Source organism: Dendrobium catenatum, unplaced genomic scaffold (assembly GCF_001605985.2).
Source record: "Dendrobium catenatum unplaced genomic scaffold, ASM160598v2 fragScaff_scaffold_231, whole genome shotgun sequence".
In the NCBI taxonomy this organism is placed as follows: Eukaryota; Viridiplantae; Streptophyta; class Magnoliopsida; order Asparagales; family Orchidaceae; genus Dendrobium; species Dendrobium catenatum.
The window spans coordinates 3,855,397-3,877,706 of NW_021318693.1; the positions used below are offsets into that span (position 1 = coordinate 3,855,397).

The following is a 22,310-nucleotide window of genomic DNA, read 5'->3' on the forward strand; positions in this document are numbered from 1 at the left end:
GGTCGATTTTGCTCGACAAAAACGAAAAATACTATTATGTGAAGACGAATACCGAGCAATACTGAGTTCTTTTAGGTATTACTCGGTATTGATCTTCACAGAGCGGTATTTCTCTTTATTGCCAAACAATACTGAGTAATACCTAGCAATACCGAGCAAATACTGAGCAATACGCGAACATAGTAATCCCGAATTTGGTCCGAATCAGGTCGTCGGGCCGCGCGGTAAAGGGTAAGTGCACGTGACGACATATTATAAGCTACCTGATGTAGCTCTACGTCAGGTAAACTGACGAAATAATTTTTCGATTGAGAGAGAGTGAGATGAAACAAATATTTTTACATTTATGATTATGCTACATTTTTTTTTAATGTTTTGATTTTCATGATAGTTGGATTGTTTGATATGAAATGTTTGGCTTTGTTGTTTAAAATTATATGTTAAGTGCTCTTTAATAATTTGTAATATGGATATAAAATATTTGTATTGTGATAGGAGAGGATTATGCTATCAAAATGTGATGCAATCTAATCTTTTTAAAAATATTGGGTATAATTTTTTTAGTGAAAATTATGTTAGGAAGTTCAATATAAAAGTAAAAATGAAAAATCAACCAACAACATCGACCGCTTATCCTGCGGGTCCAATGAATTTGTCTCAATTCATAAACATTTGACGCATGCATCCATGTGCGGAACCCTCTATAGGTGGGCCCACCCACAAAATTTATTCTTATATATGAGAAGGGTAATTTTGAGATTAATTTGTTGATGATGATAAATATGTAATTTTATAAAAGGGATTTTTTATTTTGTTTATATATATAAGTTTAAGGTTTTATTTGAGATAGCTTTTTATCACTATTTTTTCATTGTTTATAAAAAATTTTTTGCAATAAAAATCAAATTTATAAAGTACTAAATATGACATATTCATATTCATTAACACCCAAGCCCTCTTCACTTTACACGTGATAAGGAAAAGGAGCAGAGCGGTCATATTCACTAACTTAAATGCTAATAGCTTGGCTTGTCACAAGGAAAATGAATAGAGCCATCAATTCTCACCTTTGAGAATGGGATAGGAGCCAACTTGTCTTCTTCACCAACAGAAGAAGACGGTTCTTCAATTGCTATCACTTTAAATGTTAGTAGCCTTTACATTTAAGGCTTTTTCATTTGCTTCCATATATCTGCAGTCACTTTTTTATACATCTGATTGCTTTTGAAGGTCTTAAGTATATTGGCCACCTGATTGCCGCAATAATTAAAGATTTTGTTTAGGACAATTGTTGTATTTTATAAAGTTGCTGTGGCGAAAACAACTTCATTACGATATTTTACGAAAAATTGCTTTTCACTGTAGAAATTAAAACAAAAATAGTAAGAAAGCAATAAGAAAACAATAGCCAAATGAAATTCTGATCGCTACATGAAAAACAAAACAATTAGAAAGTTGTCTCTGACAGATCCTAAACTTAGACTTCGTTTGAGACGGCTTTTATATTGCTTCTTAAAACAACTTTTTAGTACAAAAAATTTAATTTTTGTATTAGGAAGCTGTTTTAAGAAGCAGAAAGAAAGCCATCCCAATCGATATCACAAATGTGACCTTCGAAGTTGAATCTCACAAATGTGACCAAATTATCCGCTATTATTTCAAAGGATTTCATGAAGATATTTGACGTTTGTTTTTTGGAAATGAGTAAAGGAGAGCTAAGTCCTAAGTCCATTCCATCATAGTAAAAAAAATATTACAAATGTGATTTCAGAAAGGGGGGAATGACGCTAGCTCCATTTAAAAGACAAACATATATGAAAGAAAGTAAAAGATCATTACAACACCCACCAAAAAGCCATGTAGGGCTCCAACACAAAAATCTATCGAAAAGGCATTAGGCAAGTCTCTGTTTCTAAGTTGCACATGAACAATGATCCAGACTGAAGTAAAGATCGCCGTCATCACCCTTACGAGAAATTATTATGTGTGGAGACCGGACGCAGAATGTCGTTCGGAGACAAACCAGAATATGCGACGTCAGCGGTATTGAGCCGAGATTCCGAGTGAAAGGGTGACGTGGCGCATTATGGCTGGTCTTCGGACAACGTTCGATGTCCGCGCAGAATAATTTATCCGCCCTTAAGGCCTGTGAGAGCAGCAAAACTAGGAGATTCCCAGCTCTCACAGTAAAAAACTGAGGCCACTTATAATTTATACAGGCACAAATACACTTCCAGAATGCATGGAATGGTTTACTTTATAGAAACCTTGCTCCAGCCATTGAAAAGAAAGTTCCAATGAAGTGTTTTAACGTTTCCTTTCAGACCATCCAGAAAACAATGAAAACAAAGCAGATCTTTGTCTTTTGTGTTTGTTATAATTGCTTTACAGGAAGTATAATTGAAATTTCCTTATAAATCTGCTCGGCATATAGAAGAAATCTGAATATTCAGGTCAATTTGTTCATATTCGTGGCCTGCTCAAGTGATTTCCACTTCTTTTTTATTCAGTTATCTTACATGTTAAATTATAAAAATGCTTTATTATTATTATTATTTTGCACTGTTACCATGTTTTAACAAAACTTTATTATAAAGAAGAGCAAGAGATTAGTACTTTCCAATAATGTCATTGACATCAAATTTCTTTTAATGTAAAAAAAAGAGGGTTTATTTATAATATTTTTAGAGTAGATTTTTTGATAGATTTAGGTTTCGTATGGGACGGCTTTCTTACTGCTTCCTAGAAAGCAATTTTAAGAACCAATAAAAAAATCGTCCCGAATGAAGCCTTAATCAAAATTTCAGAACATTCTATTCCATCAGACGGCTCATATCAAGTCCTTTGATCATAGACCGTTTATGTAATATTTAAGCATTTTAACGTCATTATAAGGATTTGTTAGATTCGTCTTGTCGAGCCGCTTGTTTTAATTATAAGCATGCAAAATTACAACTGGGTCCTCCAATTAATATTCTAAAACTTTTTATCATATTCAAGTGCTTGATTTGGGCTCATTTAGATTATGACACGATCACTTCTTATTTCATTTAGTTTGTCTTATCACGACGTTTGATTTTGCTATAACTTTTCTAAAAACGAACTTCACATGATTTTGAATTTAATTTTTAAAATTTGTAACATAATATCAAATTTTTTGATGATCAAAATTTTTTTTTTAAGCCATATCAATAATTATATTATAAAAAAGTATAAAGATAATTCTTATTACCATTTTATGTTTAATAAAGCTCAAGATGAAAATGGTGAATGCATATATATTTTCCTTTTTTTTCATGCAAATAAGAATATAAAACAAAATAGAATATATATAAATATCATGAAATAAAGTCTTACATCTCATTTTTTTATTTCAGTTTTTCTACTCATTTTAATAAAATAAAAATAATAAATAAAATAAAAAAAAATCAAAATTTGTGCTTGTCACATCCTGCTAACACTGTAGCACGTGTGATCTAAACATAATGACTCATAATTTTTAATATTGTAATTAGATTTGCATAATCCGTTTACTCTTTGCTCAATATTTTTAATTTAATATATAAAAGGTTATAATTATCTTTTATGAAATTGCTAATTTTTAATTGCCCAAACATAATTTGTTTTTATTAATGTAAATTAATAAAATAGTAATTAAATGTGTAATAATTTATTGAGGGATTTATTTACATATCATTTTATATCTTATTATTTTCATATTTAATATTAAAAAAATTAATATTTTATGTCTATCATTATAAGTCAAATATTGATATAGATAATAAAATACTAAAGTTTATAGCCTTATAGAGTGACATAAGTGATAGGAATAAAATATCAAAGTTGTATCTGAGGGTAAATATGAAATATTAAAATTTTAAGGATTAGATATTTAAATAATATAATATAAAGTAGTAGGTAGTAAATCCCTTTTTTATTTTTTAGATAAATGAGTAAAAATCCTAGGACTGTTGGAGACTTGGAGTTGATCGTCTTCTTAAAATGACCGCCTTGCTCTTCTGCTGCTTTTCCTCGGCTCCAGTGCGAGGCTTACTCAGGCGACAACCTCACCGCCTCGGTCAGCTAGCCTCGCAACCCAGCGTCTGCTTCCAACTTGGCCGAAATATCGGAAATCGGAGCGCCATCGAAAGACAGTTTCGGCTGGTGGCGCCGAAGGCTGCAATGTCGATGGGAAGCGGAACGCTTTTGCAGGATACCTTAGCGTCGGCTTTGGCCTCGGGAGTGGCCCTTGCGATTCTACGGTTCTGGGAGGAGATGGCGAAGAGAGGGGTTTTTGAGCAGGTTTGTTCTCCTTCTCGTGTTCTCTGGGCGTCATGTTGTTGGGATTTGATTGTGTGATCAAAAGCAGGTGGAAGATGTTAGTTTTTTTTTTTTAAAGAAAATTGAGATCAATTTATAAGTATATCTCTTTTCATGTTTTTTTTCCATAGATTTTTTAAATTTAAATCTGCTAATGGCACAACAATTTCTATTGTTGTCCTGTGGCTTATATAACTGTCTAAATTTATGAATCTCATGGTACAATATTTTCGAATGGAAAGATAAATCTAAATTTATGAATCTGGAGGTTACAAAGATTTTTCTCTCAAAAGTTTGAAGTAGTTCAAACCTACCATATTATATGAACATGAGCCTCTGAGGCATTTTGTCAATAAATTTATCTGCTATCATATTAGTTGTTTCCGTAAGCAATATGAAATCAAGTTTCCTTTCCTGAAACATGATTATAAATGGATAGTGTTGTCTTGTCTACCTTACCTTGGCTGACCTGATCGCTGCCCTTTGGTTGAGATGAGATTATTTCGTACATTGAGTGTGGAACCATTGGAACTCTCAGCTACCTCTGATTCATTTTTTCAATTGCTTTATTTTTTACGAGTTTGGTTGTTGCTATAATCAATGTAAAATAAGTTCACCATGCATGATACGTGATCATTAATGGATTTGTCATTGTGCCCTCCTTATCCACGCTGTGCTAACTGCTGCCCTGTGGACATTGACTGTGGAGCCACTGGAACGCTTAGCTATGTCTCTGAAAGTCTTCCTTTACTGCTCACTTACTCAGGCTTCTAGTATCTAAAAAGGGATCAATTGGCTAGTTTATGGAGTCATGCATATTTGTGTTTGAAGATGTTTCTAACGGCAGCTCGTGCCTTGTAATCTTTCAGCTCATTTTATCCGTAGAAGGTGATAGATTCCTCTTACATTCAGTTAGTGACTCTAAAACTGAGTGAGGCAAATCGTTGATTCTTTAATCTCCTCTCATTCATAAATCGAAGGCTCCCCTCCTTTTTTTTTTGGGTTGCTGCTTCTTAGCTGTCTTCACCTTGTTTAAGGACACATGAGTAAGATCACTATATATAAATACAAATTGCTGTATAGCTATTGTTACCTTGTCACGACTTGGCTTGGAAATTCTTTATTAGAGCCATCATCTAAATAGTATGAGTACTAGTTAAGGTACTTCATTATTTTTTTTTATAACCTTTTCTAATTTTCGTGCACGGGGTATATTTCATCTCAAGCCAGCATCATAAAAGGGTATACTCTATTAATCAACATGCACATACAAGTATTTCTACATAAATTATTTCATTTGTATTATCCATATCATTTCATATCTTTGTAGTTTGTATAGTAAGCATTATATGATTTATGATAAATGATAAAATATGATAGAAAATTCATGTCATTCAATTCAACATGATTGATTATCTATAACATAGATAAATCATAAATAATTTGTAGTAATAATAAGTGGATAAATATCAATTAGAAATAATGCATTATAGTTAGAAGAACCAAAATCAAAACTATAAATTAGAAGTATGATTATCCATGTCAATTTCAAAATACTTGGTGAACCACTTTAATCCTTACTCTGTCACGTTAGTGTAACATCTTTGTAATTACACATAAGATATTCTTATCATCATAATTTATATATTTTTTATTTTAAAAATTATCAATAACTCATAAATTGTTTCTTCAAGTGTTTTCTCTTACAGATCTAAGTTATTAATTAACATAATAGAAAATTAATTTGTTCGTTATATAATTAAAATCTTATATAATCATTTTATTTATATAATTGAATATGCTCTCTCTCTCTATATATGTATGTACATTCTCTTATTAAAAACATGTATGCTTTATACTTAACTAGTTTCTATTTTTAAATAGAATTTTTTTATCCTCATATTCTAAATTTATTGTTTCAATTGGTTTCTACGCTAATTAGCTAATAACTTATTTATTTAAAACTCAAATTCTATTATATATTTAATTAAACATATCAATCATTTTATTTAGATGAAATTAAGCTTTAATAACATTATATATTTTAGATATAATTTTTATGTAAATATTGTTTAAATTATATTATTTCTAAAATTAGTACTCTTGATTCTATTAGAACTCCGCAATTAATTGTTCTTGAGTGGGAGTAGTACTAGGGTGAGTGAACTCTTGGGTGGGTCCCAAGCCCTCGATGAAAAAAGCAAAGCTTTGCTAACAATCATGACATGCATACATTTGTCGAATAATCATGACATGAATCTTTTAATACATTAAGTTAATGCTAGGCATTCCTTGAAAGTGATGCATTGTATGACATGTATACAAGGAAAAGTATGGAAAGGTTGCACTAGCACCTAGGTGCAATGATAAATAAGCAATGATTCCCACTTCATGGACAAATATACAAATATGAGCAAAGAAGTCAGTCCATGAAACTCGAATTAGAATAGGAGCTTGAAGTATAGGTTCACTATCATAAATGTAGATCCTGTCTGTCATATCTTGTCCACTATCAGTTCAGGGGCCAGCACGCCATAAATGCTTTCAGTTCTGCAGGTTGTTGCTTTGTTTAAGGTATCAGATTTGAGTTATGACAACATCCTGGACTATACATTGATGTATGTTTTTGGGAAATATTGTGCAGAAAGTTTGTAAGTATTGGCTTTGAATCTACACCCTTCTTATGGAGAACAAAATTTCACATCACTGAAGCAATTAGGCGGACATCACATAGACGTATTTTTCCTACCAAAAGCTATTAGCAAGAACGGTGTTAGGTCCAGATCCTTTGCTATGTTTACAGTCGGTTTACTGGTTTTATTAATTAGTACATCCACAGATCTTTACGATTCTGCAGGTTCATTATTGACATTAGGTATTAGGCAGAAGTAATCAAAACAGCCTTGAATGCATGTTGGCATTATTGTCCTCTCCTCCCAATTTCTGTAGAGCCTTGTTTCGGTTTGCTAATAAATCAAATGATGATGTTGCATCCTCAATTTATTTAGTTGTCCATAGTGACTGCAACTTTTTAAATGATGAATTCAATTAATATCATATCGTTGTTTGACTTCCTTAATTATCTCTGTAAATCTTAATGGTTGCAAGATATGTTAACATAGCGAAAGAAAAAAAAATTATGTACGCTTCCATGGAGTTTCGTTTTCTGTTTTTTTTTTTGCTTCTTGTACATGGAAAAATATTCACTTATCTTGAATTTTAAGAACTTTTCATTAGAAAACCCTTGGCTAGAAAATATTAGAAATGACACTTATTTATTAGATTTAGATTGTAATTTGATTCTTAAGAGGACACAACGGAGAAAAAGAATTCTTGTAGCCGACTCCACATAGTGGGATAAAGGCTTGTTGTTGTTGGTGTTGTGTTGTTCATTAGAAAACCCTTGAAGCATACTCGCCACAACTCTCTTTTCTATTTTGGGTAGGCTCCTGTTAGGCTGTTAGCATGTTTTATGATACCAGAGAGGTAATTTGGAATTAGGATTTTAGGAACCATCTATGTGATGTTCATTATCTGTTTCTTGACAAAAAAATTATGAAGAAACTATATCAGATTCTTTATATTGTACTCTTTAGCTTTGCCTTTATTTTCCTCTTCAATAATCAACAACTTGGTTATCCAAAACATTGCTTCAGTCACCCATTTTTAAGTGATGCAGCAAAAAATACTTTCGTAACTCCATTATTGCTAGTTCACTCTAGGCAACTGATACAGCTTTTATTATATGGCAACTAGTTTGTCTTATTGTTATCTAAGCGTACCACTTAGTTAAAATTATATCAGTGGTAACTTGGCACTTATAAATGCTGTCCTGATATAACTCTCCCTAAAAAAATGCAAACAGGCAATGTGCGCAATTATTCTTAATATTGCTTTAACCATGCAGTATAATAAATTTTCTTCTCCTGCAAAGGACAAAATAATAATTCTTTAACCAAGCAACTAGGCAAAAATTTTCTTCAAAAAAAAAAAAAAAATGACAAGCATTTACTTCTTTTTTAGAAAATGAACCGGAAGCTGGTGCATACAAGTGTTGGGTTGGTGTTCATACTTTTTTGGCCTCTATTCAGGTGAGGTGTTGTATAACAGCTATCCTTCTATTATATATATGCGTTAGTTCTTTCCGCGTTGCAGTTCTAGCAACCTGGCACCATTTCTTGCGGCTCTAGCTCCAGGTGTCAATATTATACGCATGTTGCTCTTGGGGCTTGGAATTTGGAAAAATGAAGCCATAGTCAAGTCAATGAGCAGACAAGGAGACTACAGGTTTCCGGAAATCCATGCATTAATAGCTTGTTTTTGCAAATAATCCTAAATATATATGATTAGTTGATTAATAATTGATGATAACATTGTTCTACATTAGCTCACTACAATTTTGCCTCTGACTTCCTAGGGAACTTCTGAAGGGGCCATTATATTATGCTTGCACCATTACACTGGCTACCACAATCTTTTGGCGAACATCTCCCATTGCAATATCCGCCATCTGCAATCTGTGTGCAGGAGATGGTATTTTCTATTATAATAGAATCTTGAAAATCAATAATCTATGGTGAAAATGCTTTTGTTAGCCAAATTGATTAATCTCAAATTGAGATTGGTTCTAACAATTAACTTAGTTTGGGACAGTTTGCGAAACAAAAGATTAGTGTAGCAGGGGATAGAAATGGGCGCATGTTTAGCATTCTTATGATATGTTGGACCATGCCATGCTATTTGGGTCTTTTTCATTAGTGTCCAAATCACGGGTCTATGAAGAATGGGACACTGTTCCTTACGATTCAACATTTTGATACTTGAATGCTACAAGAAATTGTGTTGAACATGCCATTTAGTGTGGCTAAAAATTTCTCTTATTTCTATTAAAAAATATGATGCTTCTTGAACACCCCTTTGCACATTATGAACATATATTGGATTTATGTCATTCACAGACTATAATACATCAACAAGAAAAACCATCAATATTCTTTTGATAACTTAGTAATCCTATAATGTAAAAACTATAATTTTACTTGTACTATTGTAGCGTGCTAGAAAAATAATGGTGGTATAGTAAGTATTTTAAAGATTCATATGCACACAGATAAGAGAATCTCACAAGTGATGTCAGTTTTTACATGGAAAACTCTAGATGAGGGAAAATTCACTTGGTTTGGTCCAGTTTAAATAATCCACTATGTAGTAGGAGATTACAAAAGTCTACCTAATTGGAGAAGGCGAGATTATAATATATGAATAACCAGCTTGGACTCTTGTGAATGTGATAGGAAGTATTTTTCCTCCATTACAGAATATTTCTCGTCCATCTCGGCCCTAGTTTGTTCCATCTCACCTTGCAGTGCATCCATCTTCTTGGCTGTCATTTACCTCGCTCTAAAACCAATTTGATATGCATTGGAAGTAAAATCAGCGAGAAATTAGAATAAAAACTGCAAGGGATTGAGAAACGATGGCTGATTTTTTGGATTAATACTTCAAAATAAAAGCAAGATACAATGATCTACAATTAAAGAGGTAGTTCGACTCTCCCAAACCACCTAGACATCATTAGGAGTCCCTCAAAGAAAAAAAAAAACTACAACAAAAATCAAATTTCACATAATCCCCATAAATCCTAGAATAATTCTTAAATAAGCTCTCTTGATTCCCCCAAAACAACCCTCTTGCCTTACTTAATTCCCCCTTTTATTTTGAATTCTAATCCTCTCATTAATTCCTTTCCTAATCCTTCTCCTCACATATGTAATTATAGGTTTGATGGTCCCCACAAGGGGGCCAAATTCCCTGCTATTCCTGCCCCATTTGCTTGGTTCGACTGGTTCGGCTTTTGCTGGACTGGCATGTTGAGCTGGTTGCCCCCCCCCATATCTCATTCCTTTTTCATTAAACCAAATATTAAAATTCTTAAAACCCTTGTATTTAGAATACTTAACACTCACTTTTCATCAAACCAAACAACCCCTAAATTATTAATTTAGGGCGTCACTCTAAATATTGAGAGAAATTCATCAATGTTTTTTTATTTATCTAAATAATGTTTGTAATACCCACATGTTTGATTTTGATCTAGAAACAACTACATGACTCTTATATGTTTGCTTTTTAAAAATATTTATGTTAATGAAAGTTTAGTTTATATGATGCTTTAAAATAATTATTAAAATAAAATTTCAAAATTTTTTTAATCTTTAAAAATTTTTATGATTGTTCGAATTAGAAATAGAAGTATGACTCTTTAAAATTTTATATTGAATATTTTAATATGTAATCTACAAATTATATATCAGAACTCTTTATAAGTTTGATTTGCAAACTATCTTCATCACACTATAGATAATGTTGTACTTTATCTATAGCTATTTTTCATATTTTTATGTGTATTTTATATATGAAAATAATATATTTTTTATTTATTTGAAACTCTTTAAAAAGATTGACTAATGTTAGTATAAGCAAATTTTTTGAAATCGACTGGTGTTCGTTTTGCAAGCTATTTTCAACAAAGCATTTTAAACATGATTTACTATTTTATAGTTATTTTATCATAATTTTTAGATCTCTAGATTTAATGATAAAAATATATAGATTTATATGAATTTTATGTTAGAAATTCAATAGTTCATGTAATTACAAATTGAACCCTCATCATTAACCCTTCATATCCCCTTCCACTTCTAGGAAACCAAACACGACCATTTCATTCTGATTTCCTTCTAAACAAATAAGAAGGGTTAAAGGTAAGAAAGGGAGGGAGAGGCGAGAGAACATGAAGGTTTGGAGGTCTTAGAGCTGTTTTTGCTTGAAAACCTAGTTTAGAAAAATTTTTGGCTTGCGGCGGGCACCCGATATCTTGCCTATAATTTTGGTCATTTTTCTTATTTTATTTTTTCTAAATTTAATTTAACTAGAACTAACAAAAATTTTAATATTTCAAAATTTTAACAAACTTTTGCAGTGTAATTTTTAATATGTTATTGTTCTAATCATTTTGTATATGTTGATATGATCATATTGAATTATTATTTGTATATTTTTATATATTGTGGCCCTAAATTGAGTAAGATAAATAAATTAAGAAAATTTGATAAATGGTTGTCATGTCAGGTTAATACTAGAAGAATGATATGCATATTATAATTGATTTGTTAGGAGTTTACATATAAAATAAGAGTTATCCTATAAACTCAATTATTTTTTATTTACATGTCATTTTTATATGAATTGCAAATGATACAATGAGCTTTAGTGAGTATGATTTAAAATGATAATTATGTTGTGTTATGTAATGTGTGTATGCCAGAGATGGTGGTTGTTATGATTCATGATGGTGAAGTCATGATGCCCTGCTTAGCAGGGTGGATCTATGGATTTTTTTTTTTTTTTAAATATGAGTTAGTGGTGTGAACGTGATACAAGATGCGTTATATAAAGGAGAATGTGATATATTTTGAGTGCCGATGGGCTTGGAGTGACGACTCGCATGTACTATATTACATAAATGTTCTTATTTATATAATGTGATATGATATTTTACCTAACTTTTATGTTTGATTCAAAAAAAAAAAATCACTTGAAATGATATGATTAGGCATAACATAGAACTTGCTTGATATATTTTATGATATGTTGCTATACATGATGAATTCAATTGTTTAAACCTTATGATGTGATATGATGCCCTATACGACATATGATTTTAAAATGACAATCTTTATCATGATTGTACTGTATATGATACTTGATTAGGAGTATTATAGAGATTTATTTATTTAATACATTAATTTTTATGATTAACTGATTGATAGCATACATAATATTTTATTTTTCATATATTGAATACAGTTATAATTTTTGTGTAACATAATGGATTGTTTGCTCATTCGTTATTATATGATGTTTTCTTTATTATAGATGAATTATTTTGTAATTATGAGAAAAACATATTTTATTGTAGTTATTTTAAAATCATTATTGGGGATGTAAGTAGTTCTTATATATATATATATATATATGTGTGTGTGTGTGTGTGTAAATTTTGAATTGTGTATTATTCTATACATTGTTATGATGCACCAATACTTCCTTTTAAAAAGATATGTTGTGTCTGATACGTATTAGACATGACATGCGTCCGACATGTAGTGGACACAACATTCGTCTCAATGTATCGGACATGTCAAAGATGTATCTAATTAAAAATATTAAAAATAAATTGAACGCGTGTGTCCAATACTTGCCATAAATATTTTATAATTTCTTCCATTTCAAAATTTATTTGTAAATAAAATAAAAAATAATTTCTTATTTTCTTTATGCAGCTCCAAATCAATCTAATGTAGTCAGTACCCTATTCACTCAATATTCCAATTTTCATTTCTTTCTGGCATATTGCGACTTGGAATTCATAATAATGTTTGATGTCATCTCAACATTGGCTTCCAATGTCGTCACAACATCAATGTTTCAAAACCATTTTTACACTGCTTATTTAATTTATATATATTATTTTTAATATATAAAAATTATAATATCGTGTCTAATTTATATATGTCTTATATTTTCAATAATTGACACGTCTAGTGTCTGTTTCGTGTTCACGTTGTTGTGGCTATGTCGGTGAATCGTAGTACATTGATGATTTAGTGGATCTGAGTTATAAATTTAAATGACAATAAGAAATTTCTTTTAAGTAGATTTTGGGCGAATTTTTTTTCTCCACAAAATTCTTTTCTCGTATTTGATCTTATATAACATATTATAATGCATAAGTTATGTTGGGTAAGATTGTGATAGTGTTGCTCGATGCTTCAACATAATAGAGGTTAGGGATGTAAGTGAGCCGAGCCAGCTCGTGAGCCGGCTCGAACTCGACTTGTTAACGAGCTCGCGAGCCGAGCTTATCGAGCTTCGAGCTCGAGCTCGAGCCTACAATCGAGCTCGAATGATTAACGGCTATTAGAGGTCGAATCGAATCCTGTTGAACTGGCTATGCATTGATTTGGATTTTGGATGCAACAATAGTTGAGTATTTCTCAAATCAAATGGGCGAGTTGGTTTGGCTTTAGAACATTATTACCCTTAAGGTTATGATTGTGACCTTGTTTAGGGAAAATAAAATTTGATCACATAGCAATTTTGATAAGAATTTTGTTATTTGAATAATGTTAAGATTACATAAATATTATGAAGTAACTTTTTAAGGGTCTTTGATAAGACTCTGAGGAGAATCTTTAGAAGTATTCTTCAAGAGTTTTTTTTTTTCTCATTTTGACAAATCCTAAAAAGATGGGAAAAATCATTGATACTCATCGGATTTGTAATAAATTTCTCGATGAAAAGCCTACGAGGTTGGCAAAGGGGTGGATAGGTCTACTCGGGAGCAATTGCAAGCTTGACTCTTGAGAGTGACCAGGAAGATATGACAGAGGAGTGCATCAGAGACTTGTTGAGTATGCATGATAGTTCTATAATAGTTGATGTGCTCGTTAGGATCAAAAGACTCATTATAGAGATCGATAATGGGCAACTTGAATCCCACTCGTATGTGATTTTGAATTATAACATCAGTAATAGGTGAAGATTCCTAAAATTCACGGTGACAAGAGAGCTGCTTTTTATCCCTTAAAGAAAATTCTTCTTAAACAACAGATCATTACTCTTCTCGTATGATGACACTAGGGGTCTAGTTCACCAAGGTTGTTAGGGGATTATTAGTTGGTCGGACAACTTGAAAAGGATGAGTCGAATTGGCAGGATTGATGAGTTCTTGGTTAATTTGTGGTGTAGAGCATTGCTGTGAGGGGACCTTGCACGGGTGCCCCTCAAATTGACTAGCCCTGACTTGCTATTGATTTGATGCTAGTAGAACTCAGTCGTGCTATGTTGGTATTATTTGTTGGCCAACCTCTTGTAAGAATTGGAGGGTTTGAGCTTGGTACTTCTCCATTTTGCAAATACAACCTCTTGAGAGTGACCAGGTTTGAGCTTTATTATGTTGTGTTGGATTGGTTTCCAAATTGTTGAGTGTTAAAGTGTGAGTCATTTGATACAGCTGGCAACAACAGTTTAGCTGCCCAGGTGGGGCCCAAGACCTCTTTTGTCACCTATGGGAGAAGAGGCTTTGGGAGGAAACTCTTTGGTAAAGCAGGGGACTTTTTGAAAAAGATGTAAGAGACATTTATTAGGGGGGATTTGAGTTGTTTAAGGGAGGAGATTATGGTGGGTTGGGGTTTTTATGTTATGTTTTGAATTTCTACAGGAGTTTTTATGAGGTTTTGGGTTCCTAGTAGCTGCTAGGAATTATGGGAGAGACGATTCACCTCTCGAGCAGTGAATCAACTTGTATCTTATCTTGTTTTGCTTAAAAATTAGTAAAAATATCTCTTTGTGTTATTTCTTGATCTATTTGGAGTAAGTTGCTGTTTTTTATATTGTTGTGTGCTGTTTTGATCATCAAGTCATATCAATTTGGTATCAGAGCAAGATTCAGGACCTATGACGTCGAAGAAAGTGGATGTTTTGGAAGAGAAACTAGAAGGAGAAGTTGATTAATTCAAATCTGAAGTTGAGGAAATGATTTCATTCATGGAAGTAAGGTTTTCTAATCTAGATGATATGATGAAGAAAATATTTGACCTTAACACCCAATCGACAACATCAGAGGCGAGGGGACTGGTTGGTGGCCAAGGAAGTGGGGGAAACCCCAATATCGGCACAATTAAGAGATGATTGAGAGGTAGAAATGTTGGGCGATAGGAAAAATATTCCATCTCTTGAACTAATAACTAGGAGGGAAATAGGTGAAGGATATAGCATGAGGAGAAATGGGGAGGGAGAAGTAAGGAGGGTTGATTTTAAGGAAGAGGATATATATGAAAGGAGGAGAGGTGGGAGAGAACAATGAAGATATCACAACAATCGCTACATGGGAGGAGTAGGAGGTTGAAGAGGAAGTTGGAGCGGAGGGGATCTGAGAGTGAGAAAATTGAAGATGCTCATGGATGGATATATAGGGTGGAGAGATACTTTGCAGTGAATGGGCCGACGGAGGAAGAGAGACTCACGGTGGCGGCTTTATGCTTGGAGGGGAAGGCCTTGTCTTGGCATAAGTGGAGAGACATGAGAGAACCAATTTGATCGTGGAGGGAGTTCAGAGATAGTTTATTAGAACGTTTCCGAACCAATCGGGAAGGAGACTTTTACGAGCAGTTCTTTGCTCTTGTTCGGGAAGGGACAATAATGGATTATCAAGAGAGGTTTGAGTATCTTTCTAGCCGATTGGGGAGGCTTTCTGAGACAGTGTTGGAAGGGAATTTCATGAAGGGACTTTAGCCAGAAATCAGGGTTTCTATTCGGTTATTGAGACTACGAGGGTTGGGAGAGGCTATGGAGCTAGCCCTATTGGTGGAGGACAAAAACTCACTTGAGAGAAACAACAAAGACAATAATTTGGGAGCTTCATATCGGACGACGACTACTTTTTTGGCACCAAAGGTACAACCTATGCCCATTCAAAGAGAAGTACCCAAGGATAGGAGATTGGGAACACGACCAGGGGAAAATTTCAAGCGGCTGACTGAGGCAGAAGTTCAAGAGAAGCGTGCTAGGGTATTGTGTTTCTGTTGTGAAGAGAAATTTGTGTTGGGCCACCGCTGCAAGGATCGTTCACTCCAGGTACTTACAGTCTGTGATGAGGAGGAGACTCTTAAGGAGAAGGTGGTTGACGAGGATCATTTGCTCCTAGATGTGGCGGAGGTCTCCCTAAACTCAGTGGTGGGGTATCTCAAATCACACAATAAAGTTGAGGGGATAGATAGGAGGAGAATCAGTGATAGTTCTGGTGGATAGTGGGGCAATCCACAACTTCATTTCCAACCAAGTGGTGGACCGATTGGGGCTGAAGCTAGTTGACACTAGTTGTTTTGGGGTGATGATAGGAACAAGGAAGATGGAGAAGAGTAAAGGCAGATGCCTAGAGTTAATGGTGACTCTGCTTGAGATTCAGGTGAAGGAGGATTTTCTTCTCTTGGATTTAGGGAGCACAGATGTAATTTTGGGCATGACGTGGTTACAGACATTGGGGGAAACTAAGGTGGACTATAAAGCATTGACTATGAAATTCATGGTGAGAGGGAGGAAGGTGAGAATCAAAGGGGATCCTAGTCTGTCCAAAACTAATGTTTCTCTCAAGACCATAGTGAGGGCAATCCAGGGAGCTGGGATGGGATTCTTGGTGGAGTTCCAGAGCCTCGAGGGAGGAGAAAGTATGAGGAAAGAGGAGGAGGTTCCAAAGATAGTCCAGCTACTCCTACAATAATTTAGTGATGTGTTTCAGCTGCCTCAAGGCCTACCTCCTCTAAGGGAGCATGACATTGCCATCATCCTGAAGGAGGGAGTATCCCCTATTAGTGTTCGACACTATCGGTACCCACAGGTTCAAAAAGATGAAATTGAGAGACTGATCAAAGAAATGTTGGAGACCTAGATCATTCGTCCTAGTGTTAGTCCCTTCTCTAGTCCGGTGTTGTTGGTGAAGAAGGATGATAGTTGAAGGTTTTTTGTAGATTAGCGGGCTCTGAAGGAAAAAATGTTGGATAAGTTTCCTATACCGGTCATTAATGAGTTGTTGGATGAATTATATGGAGCGATGATGTTCTCCAAGATTGATATGAAATCGGGATATCATCAGATTAGAATGTGGCCCGTTGACATCCAAAAGACTGCTTTTAGGACTCATGAAGGCCACTACGAGTTCTTAGTGACACTTCATAGTCAAGACCGGCCAAAGAAGTTTGAAGTTCCTGTTAGAGCAGAGGATGATAGAGGAGATCACCGGTGACTTTCCAAGTTGGGTTATGACTTCGAGATTCTGTAAAAGCTTGGGTTAGAAAATAAAGTAGCAGATGCTCTCTCCAGGCGTAGTGAAGACCCTCAGGTTATGGCTTTATCTATTCCCATGGTGGTGGATTGTGAGGCCTTGAAGCATGAGTGCGAGCAGGATGAGGAGCTGAGTAAGATCATAGGGAACTTGTTGCAGGACAAGGATAGCCATCCTAGTTATTCTTTGATTGGTCAGAAGCTGCTATACCAGGGACGATTTGTACTTTCGCGAAAATCGCTATACATTCCTCATTTGTTGCAGGAGTTTCATGGTACAGCTATTGGGGGCATTCATGAGTTAAGAAGACATATCATAGACTGACAGCAGAGTTATACTTGGTGGGCATGCGGAAGGATGTAGACGAGTTGGTGGCCAGTTGTGATTTGTGTCAGAGACACAAATATCTAGCTATGGCTCCAGGTGGTCTTCTACAGCCGTTAGCTTTACCCAAGAAGGCATGGGAAGAGGTGACTATGAACTTCATTGAGGGACTACCTAGATTAGACATGTTTATTGTGATTCTAGTGGTAGTGGACAGATTGAGCAAATATGCTCATTTCATTCCCTTACGCCACCCTTACACCGCGGTGTCAGTGGCAACCGCATTCATTAGAGAGGTGATTCGTTTGCATGGCATACCCGAGTTCATTGTGTCTGATCGGGATAAGGTCTTTTTGAGCCACTTCTGAAGGGAGTTATTCAAGATGCAGAGGACTATCCTGAAGAGGAGTACAACTTACCACCCCCAGATGGATGGTTAGACGGAGGTGGTGAATCGCATTGTGACTTATCTTCATTGCTTTGTATCAGATACACCAAAGATGTGGGCCAAATGGTTAGCCTAGGTGGAATATTGGTACAACACTTCATATCATACAGTAGCCCAGACAACACCATTTAAAATATATGGGAGGGATTCACCTCATATGATACATTATGGGCAGGGCAACACACCAGTGTCATCAGTGGAGCAATATTTGAGAGAAAGAGATCAGATTTTGACAGAATTGAAGGAACATCTACAGAGAGCACAACAAATAATAAAGAAGCAGGTAGATGAACATAGGAGAGATGTGCAGTTTAAGGTTGACATGATTTATTTGAAGATTCGACCTTACAGACAGGATTTTGGCTCGACGAAGGAATGAGAAGCTCTCCACCACTACTTTGGGCCCTACGAGGTAATGGAGCGCATTGGCTCAGTAGCATATTGCCTACGATTGCCACCAATCTCAGTCATTCATCCCGTATTTCATGTATCACAACTAAGGCAAGTCATTGGAAACCACACACCCTCGCTCGCACTACTTGCCACATTGTCAGAGGATATGGAGGTGATATTAGAACCATTGGAGGTGAAAGGGGTTCGCCAAGGAGATAAGGGGATCAAGGAGATGTTGATCAAGTGGAAGGATTTATTAGAATATGAGGCAACATGGGAGCCATACAGTACTATTTAGAAGTAATTTCCCTTTTTTCACCTTGAGGACAATGTGACTTTTTGTGAGGGGAGTATTGATACAGCTGGTAGCAGCAGTTTAGCTGCCCAGGTGGGGCCCAAGACCTCTTTTATCACCTATAGGAGAAGAGGCTTTTGGAGGAAACTTTTTGGGAAAGGAGAAAACTCTTTGGAAAAGATGTAAGGGGCATTTATTAGGGGGGATCTGAGCTGTTTAAGAGAGGAAATTATGGTGGGTTGGGGTTTTATGTTATGCTTTGAATTTCTGCAGGAGTTTTTGTGAGGTTTTGGGTTCCTAGTAGCTGCTAGGAATTGTGGTAGAGATGATTCACCTCTCGAACAGTGAATCAACTTGTATCTTGTCTTGTTTTGCTTGGAAATTTGTAAAAACATCTCTTTGTGTTATTTCTTGATCTATTTGGAGTAAGTTGGTGTTTTTTATATTGTTGTGTGTTGTTTTGATCATCAAGTCCTATCATCATCATTGTTGTTGGCTTTATGCTTGTCGCTCTTTGGATAAGTTTTTGTAGAATGATGGGATTGTTCTCACAAATGGTGTCAAATTGTTACGTATCAATAAATTTTACGGCGGTAGAGTGATTATTTTATTCCATAGTATTGCACAAAAATCCATGCACACAAAAACAGACACAAGGGCTTTTAAGTTGAAAATCTAAAAAAAAAATCATGAGTATGATTCAAATAAAATAATGCATCATGTATTTGGAGATTATAAAAGGTTGCTCGTCTCTGTAATAAAAAAGCTGAGATTGCAATATCTGAATGGTCGGCTTGGCTTCTTGTGAATGTGGTGGTAAATATTAGAGAAGCAATAAAACATGATAGACATTAGCGTCATTTAGCGGCTAGGAGACTGCCAATGTTGGCTTTGGTTAGAGGAGATAATGATAGTTGGGTAAAGGTAGTTGGACAATGACGGTTAGGCAACGATGATTAGGTAACAACGATCAAACAACAATGATTAGGTCAGGTGATGATAATGGGGAGATGAAAGTTGTTAGTGGTGATTGTTTGGAAGTGCTCTAGAATTTTTTCAGATTATTATGTTCTCCCCAATTTACACATTCTCCCATTCATCAAATAGGGTCACGAAATTTTCAATTATGCTTTGAACCTTGATTTAGGCTAATTTGGATTGGGATTAATTCAATTTTGGTTTCGTTGATTTTTCTCATAGAAACGTTAACCACAACTATAAGTTTGTTGAAAACTGAAGTTAGATGGTTCTAAAGTCGACCATGAAACCTTCTAATTCACAAATATACATCAAGATTCATATTTGGTTGATAGATTTTTAATTATATATCAACTATTTATGATATTTGATTTCACATAATATTATATACTTCTTACTGAGATTTTTTTAAAGAATATAATTTTTTTTCAATCCTTGTATATCTGTCATAATTTTCAAGAATTGTCATACCAAGTATTCATAAAATGCCATATCCATAGCTGCAAAATTGTTCTTTCTTCCAACTCTCTTAGCACCTTCATTTATACCTTCTTTCAGGCTTTGCCGACATAGTGGGAAGACGGTATGGAAAGCAAAAGTTGCCTTACAATCCTAGCAAGTCATATGCTGGAACCATTGCCATGGCAGCTTCAGGTTTCTTAGCATCTATTTTGTAAGCACAATCTGTAAACGATATATCTCTATCAACCAAACAAATTCCAGTAAAAATATTATCATCTCTTCTATTTCATTCCAGGTGCATGCATTTCCTCGCTTCATTTGGATATATTGTAGAAAGCTGGAGCTTGGTCTTGGCTTTCTTTCTTGTATCAGTAGCTTCTGCAATTGTGGAGTCGCTGCCAATCAGTTCACAGCTTGATGACAACTTAACTGTTCCGTTAACATCTTTTGTTGTTGGTGCTATTGTTTTCTGATCCAGAATCTTTGGAAATAGTTCTCCAAATTGGATGAATCCTGTGCTTTCCTTCAGGAGTTCATAAACCTGGTAAGATAAATTACATTTTTTTCCTGTAAAATTGAATACAGGATTGTTGTGATTTCTTCTACACCTGTAGCGGTTTTCTTCCCCTTTGTTCTGAAATAGAAATGTTAAATTTCTTTTTTAATTTAAAGATATTCTATGAACTAATTTAATGCAAGTGCTGTAATTCATTGGCATCCATAAATTCAGATGTAAATTTGAATATACTTATTTTCTTACTTGTCTGTTAGAGGTGCTCTGGTTAACTGGATAGATTGGATATCTGCTCTTTCAGCACGCCAGTAAAGCTGTGAGCCTGCTTTAATGTGCTGGTTGATCAGAATTTGCTGTTGGTTTAACAAATTGTACCCTACTGATCCCTTCCCAAGTAAGGTAAACTACACCCAAGGTATTAATTTGGGCATCTTTAGCTTAAGTTTCCAACAGTACTTTCTCTAGAGGGAAATTTTTATGAGTTTTCTGCAATATGATTTTGTTATGAAAAATAATAATGTATTAAAAATTTATGAATGACAATGATTTGTCTTTCCTCTAACAAAGGCCACTAAACAGTGCATATGATACATATTTATATAGGATTTTTCTCAAAGAAACTTTAGAGCCTATCAAACTCCTCTTCCTAGGGCTGCAAGCGAACCAAACGTTCGACGAGCTACTCGTTGCTCGGTTCGATTAAAGCTCGTTTGTGATTGTTTAACTAACTAAACAAACAAACTTGAACAATATTTTTAAAACTCGATCTTAAATAAACAAGCTTGAACACTAATGTGTTCGGTCCGTTTATGTTCATGAACAACATCTTTTGAAGCTCGTGAACAAGTTCGATAAAAGCTCGATTTGTGTTTGATTTAGAACTTGTGAATAGACTCAATAAATGTATTCGTATAGATTAATCATATTTTTATTTTAAATAGACAACAACTTTTATTATAAATTTTATTTTATACCTTCAATATAATGAATTTGTTCATGAATAAGAGATATTTCACATTTGTCAATATTTGCTAGATTGTTTGTTTAAGATGTTCATGAATAAATATAAAATGAATAATAGATCATTTGTTCATGAATGAGCTCATTTGTTAGCTCGGAAATACTAGTTATACATATATTCATGATATTGCTCATTTGATATCTCAAGAATACTCATTAGGTTTGTTCATGATCGTGCTTGTTTGACAGCGTAAAAAAATTCGCTAAATATGTTCACAAACATAGCTCGTTAAGGCTTGTTTTTTTAAAGCTCGATAAGCACTAAACGAATCGAAAATGAACCAAACATGGACACCATTAATTTAAACGAACCCAAACATAAACACAAACAATAAATCTCGAATTAAACACGAACCGAACTTGAACAAGCTAATAATAATAAACGAACTCAAACATGAACACTCACATACTCGATTCGGCTTGGTTCATTTGCAGCCCTACCTCTTCCATTTCATCACTAGTTTTGGCAGTGAAACTATTGGCATTTATCAAAAGTGGGTTATTGATCGATGATGTTGAATGACTGATGCCCAGTTGCTAGCAAGCAGAGGTAGATATCTTTGGGGAAAGGGGTATGACCTTTCCTTAAGAATTTTTGAATTTTCTTTATATTGTATGATGTGAAATAATAAAATTGCCATACCTAACAAGG

General features: G+C 34.4%; 1 protein-coding gene across 4 annotated transcripts; it reads left to right on the forward strand.

The window, feature by feature from the left end:
- Nucleotides 1-3,962: 3,962 nt before the first annotated feature.
- Nucleotides 3,963-21,200, forward strand: LOC110098089 (probable phytol kinase 2, chloroplastic). Of its 4 annotated transcripts, none has more exons than XR_002303298.2 (7): nucleotides 3,964-4,302; nucleotides 8,344-8,411; nucleotides 8,476-8,607; nucleotides 8,738-8,853; nucleotides 20,221-20,335; nucleotides 20,420-20,668; nucleotides 20,896-21,200. XR_002303298.2 is itself a non-coding variant. In XM_020824814.2 (6 exons), exons 1-6 carry the CDS (start codon nucleotides 4,003-4,005, stop codon nucleotides 20,455-20,457), a joined length of 750 nt encoding a protein of 249 aa, XP_020680473.1. In that variant the 5' UTR covers nucleotides 3,963-4,002; the 3' UTR covers nucleotides 20,458-20,597. The 4 variants fall into 4 exon arrangements, 2 of the variants coding, with proteins under 2 accessions (XP_020680473.1, XP_020680468.1); XR_002303301.2 differs by having other exon boundaries at nucleotides 20,940-21,200; XM_020824814.2 differs by lacking the exon at nucleotides 20,896-21,200 and having other exon boundaries at nucleotides 3,963-4,302; nucleotides 20,221-20,316; nucleotides 20,420-20,597.
- The last annotated feature ends 1,110 nt before the right edge of the window (nucleotides 21,201-22,310 follow it).

Excerpts from the sequence above, each read along its gene's own strand:
- LOC110098089 (XM_020824809.2), top strand. The coding sequence starts at position 4,003 with ATGACCGCCTTGCTCTTCTGCTGCTTTTCCTCGGCTCCAGTGCGAGGC. Across the intron at positions 8,608-8,737 it reads AGCAGACAAGGAGACTACAG|GGAACTTCTGAAGGGGCCAT; the intron begins GTTTCCGGAAAT and ends CTGACTTCCTAG. Across the intron at positions 20,336-20,419 it reads GGTTTCTTAGCATCTATTTT|GTGCATGCATTTCCTCGCTT; the intron begins GTAAGCACAATC and ends ATTTCATTCCAG.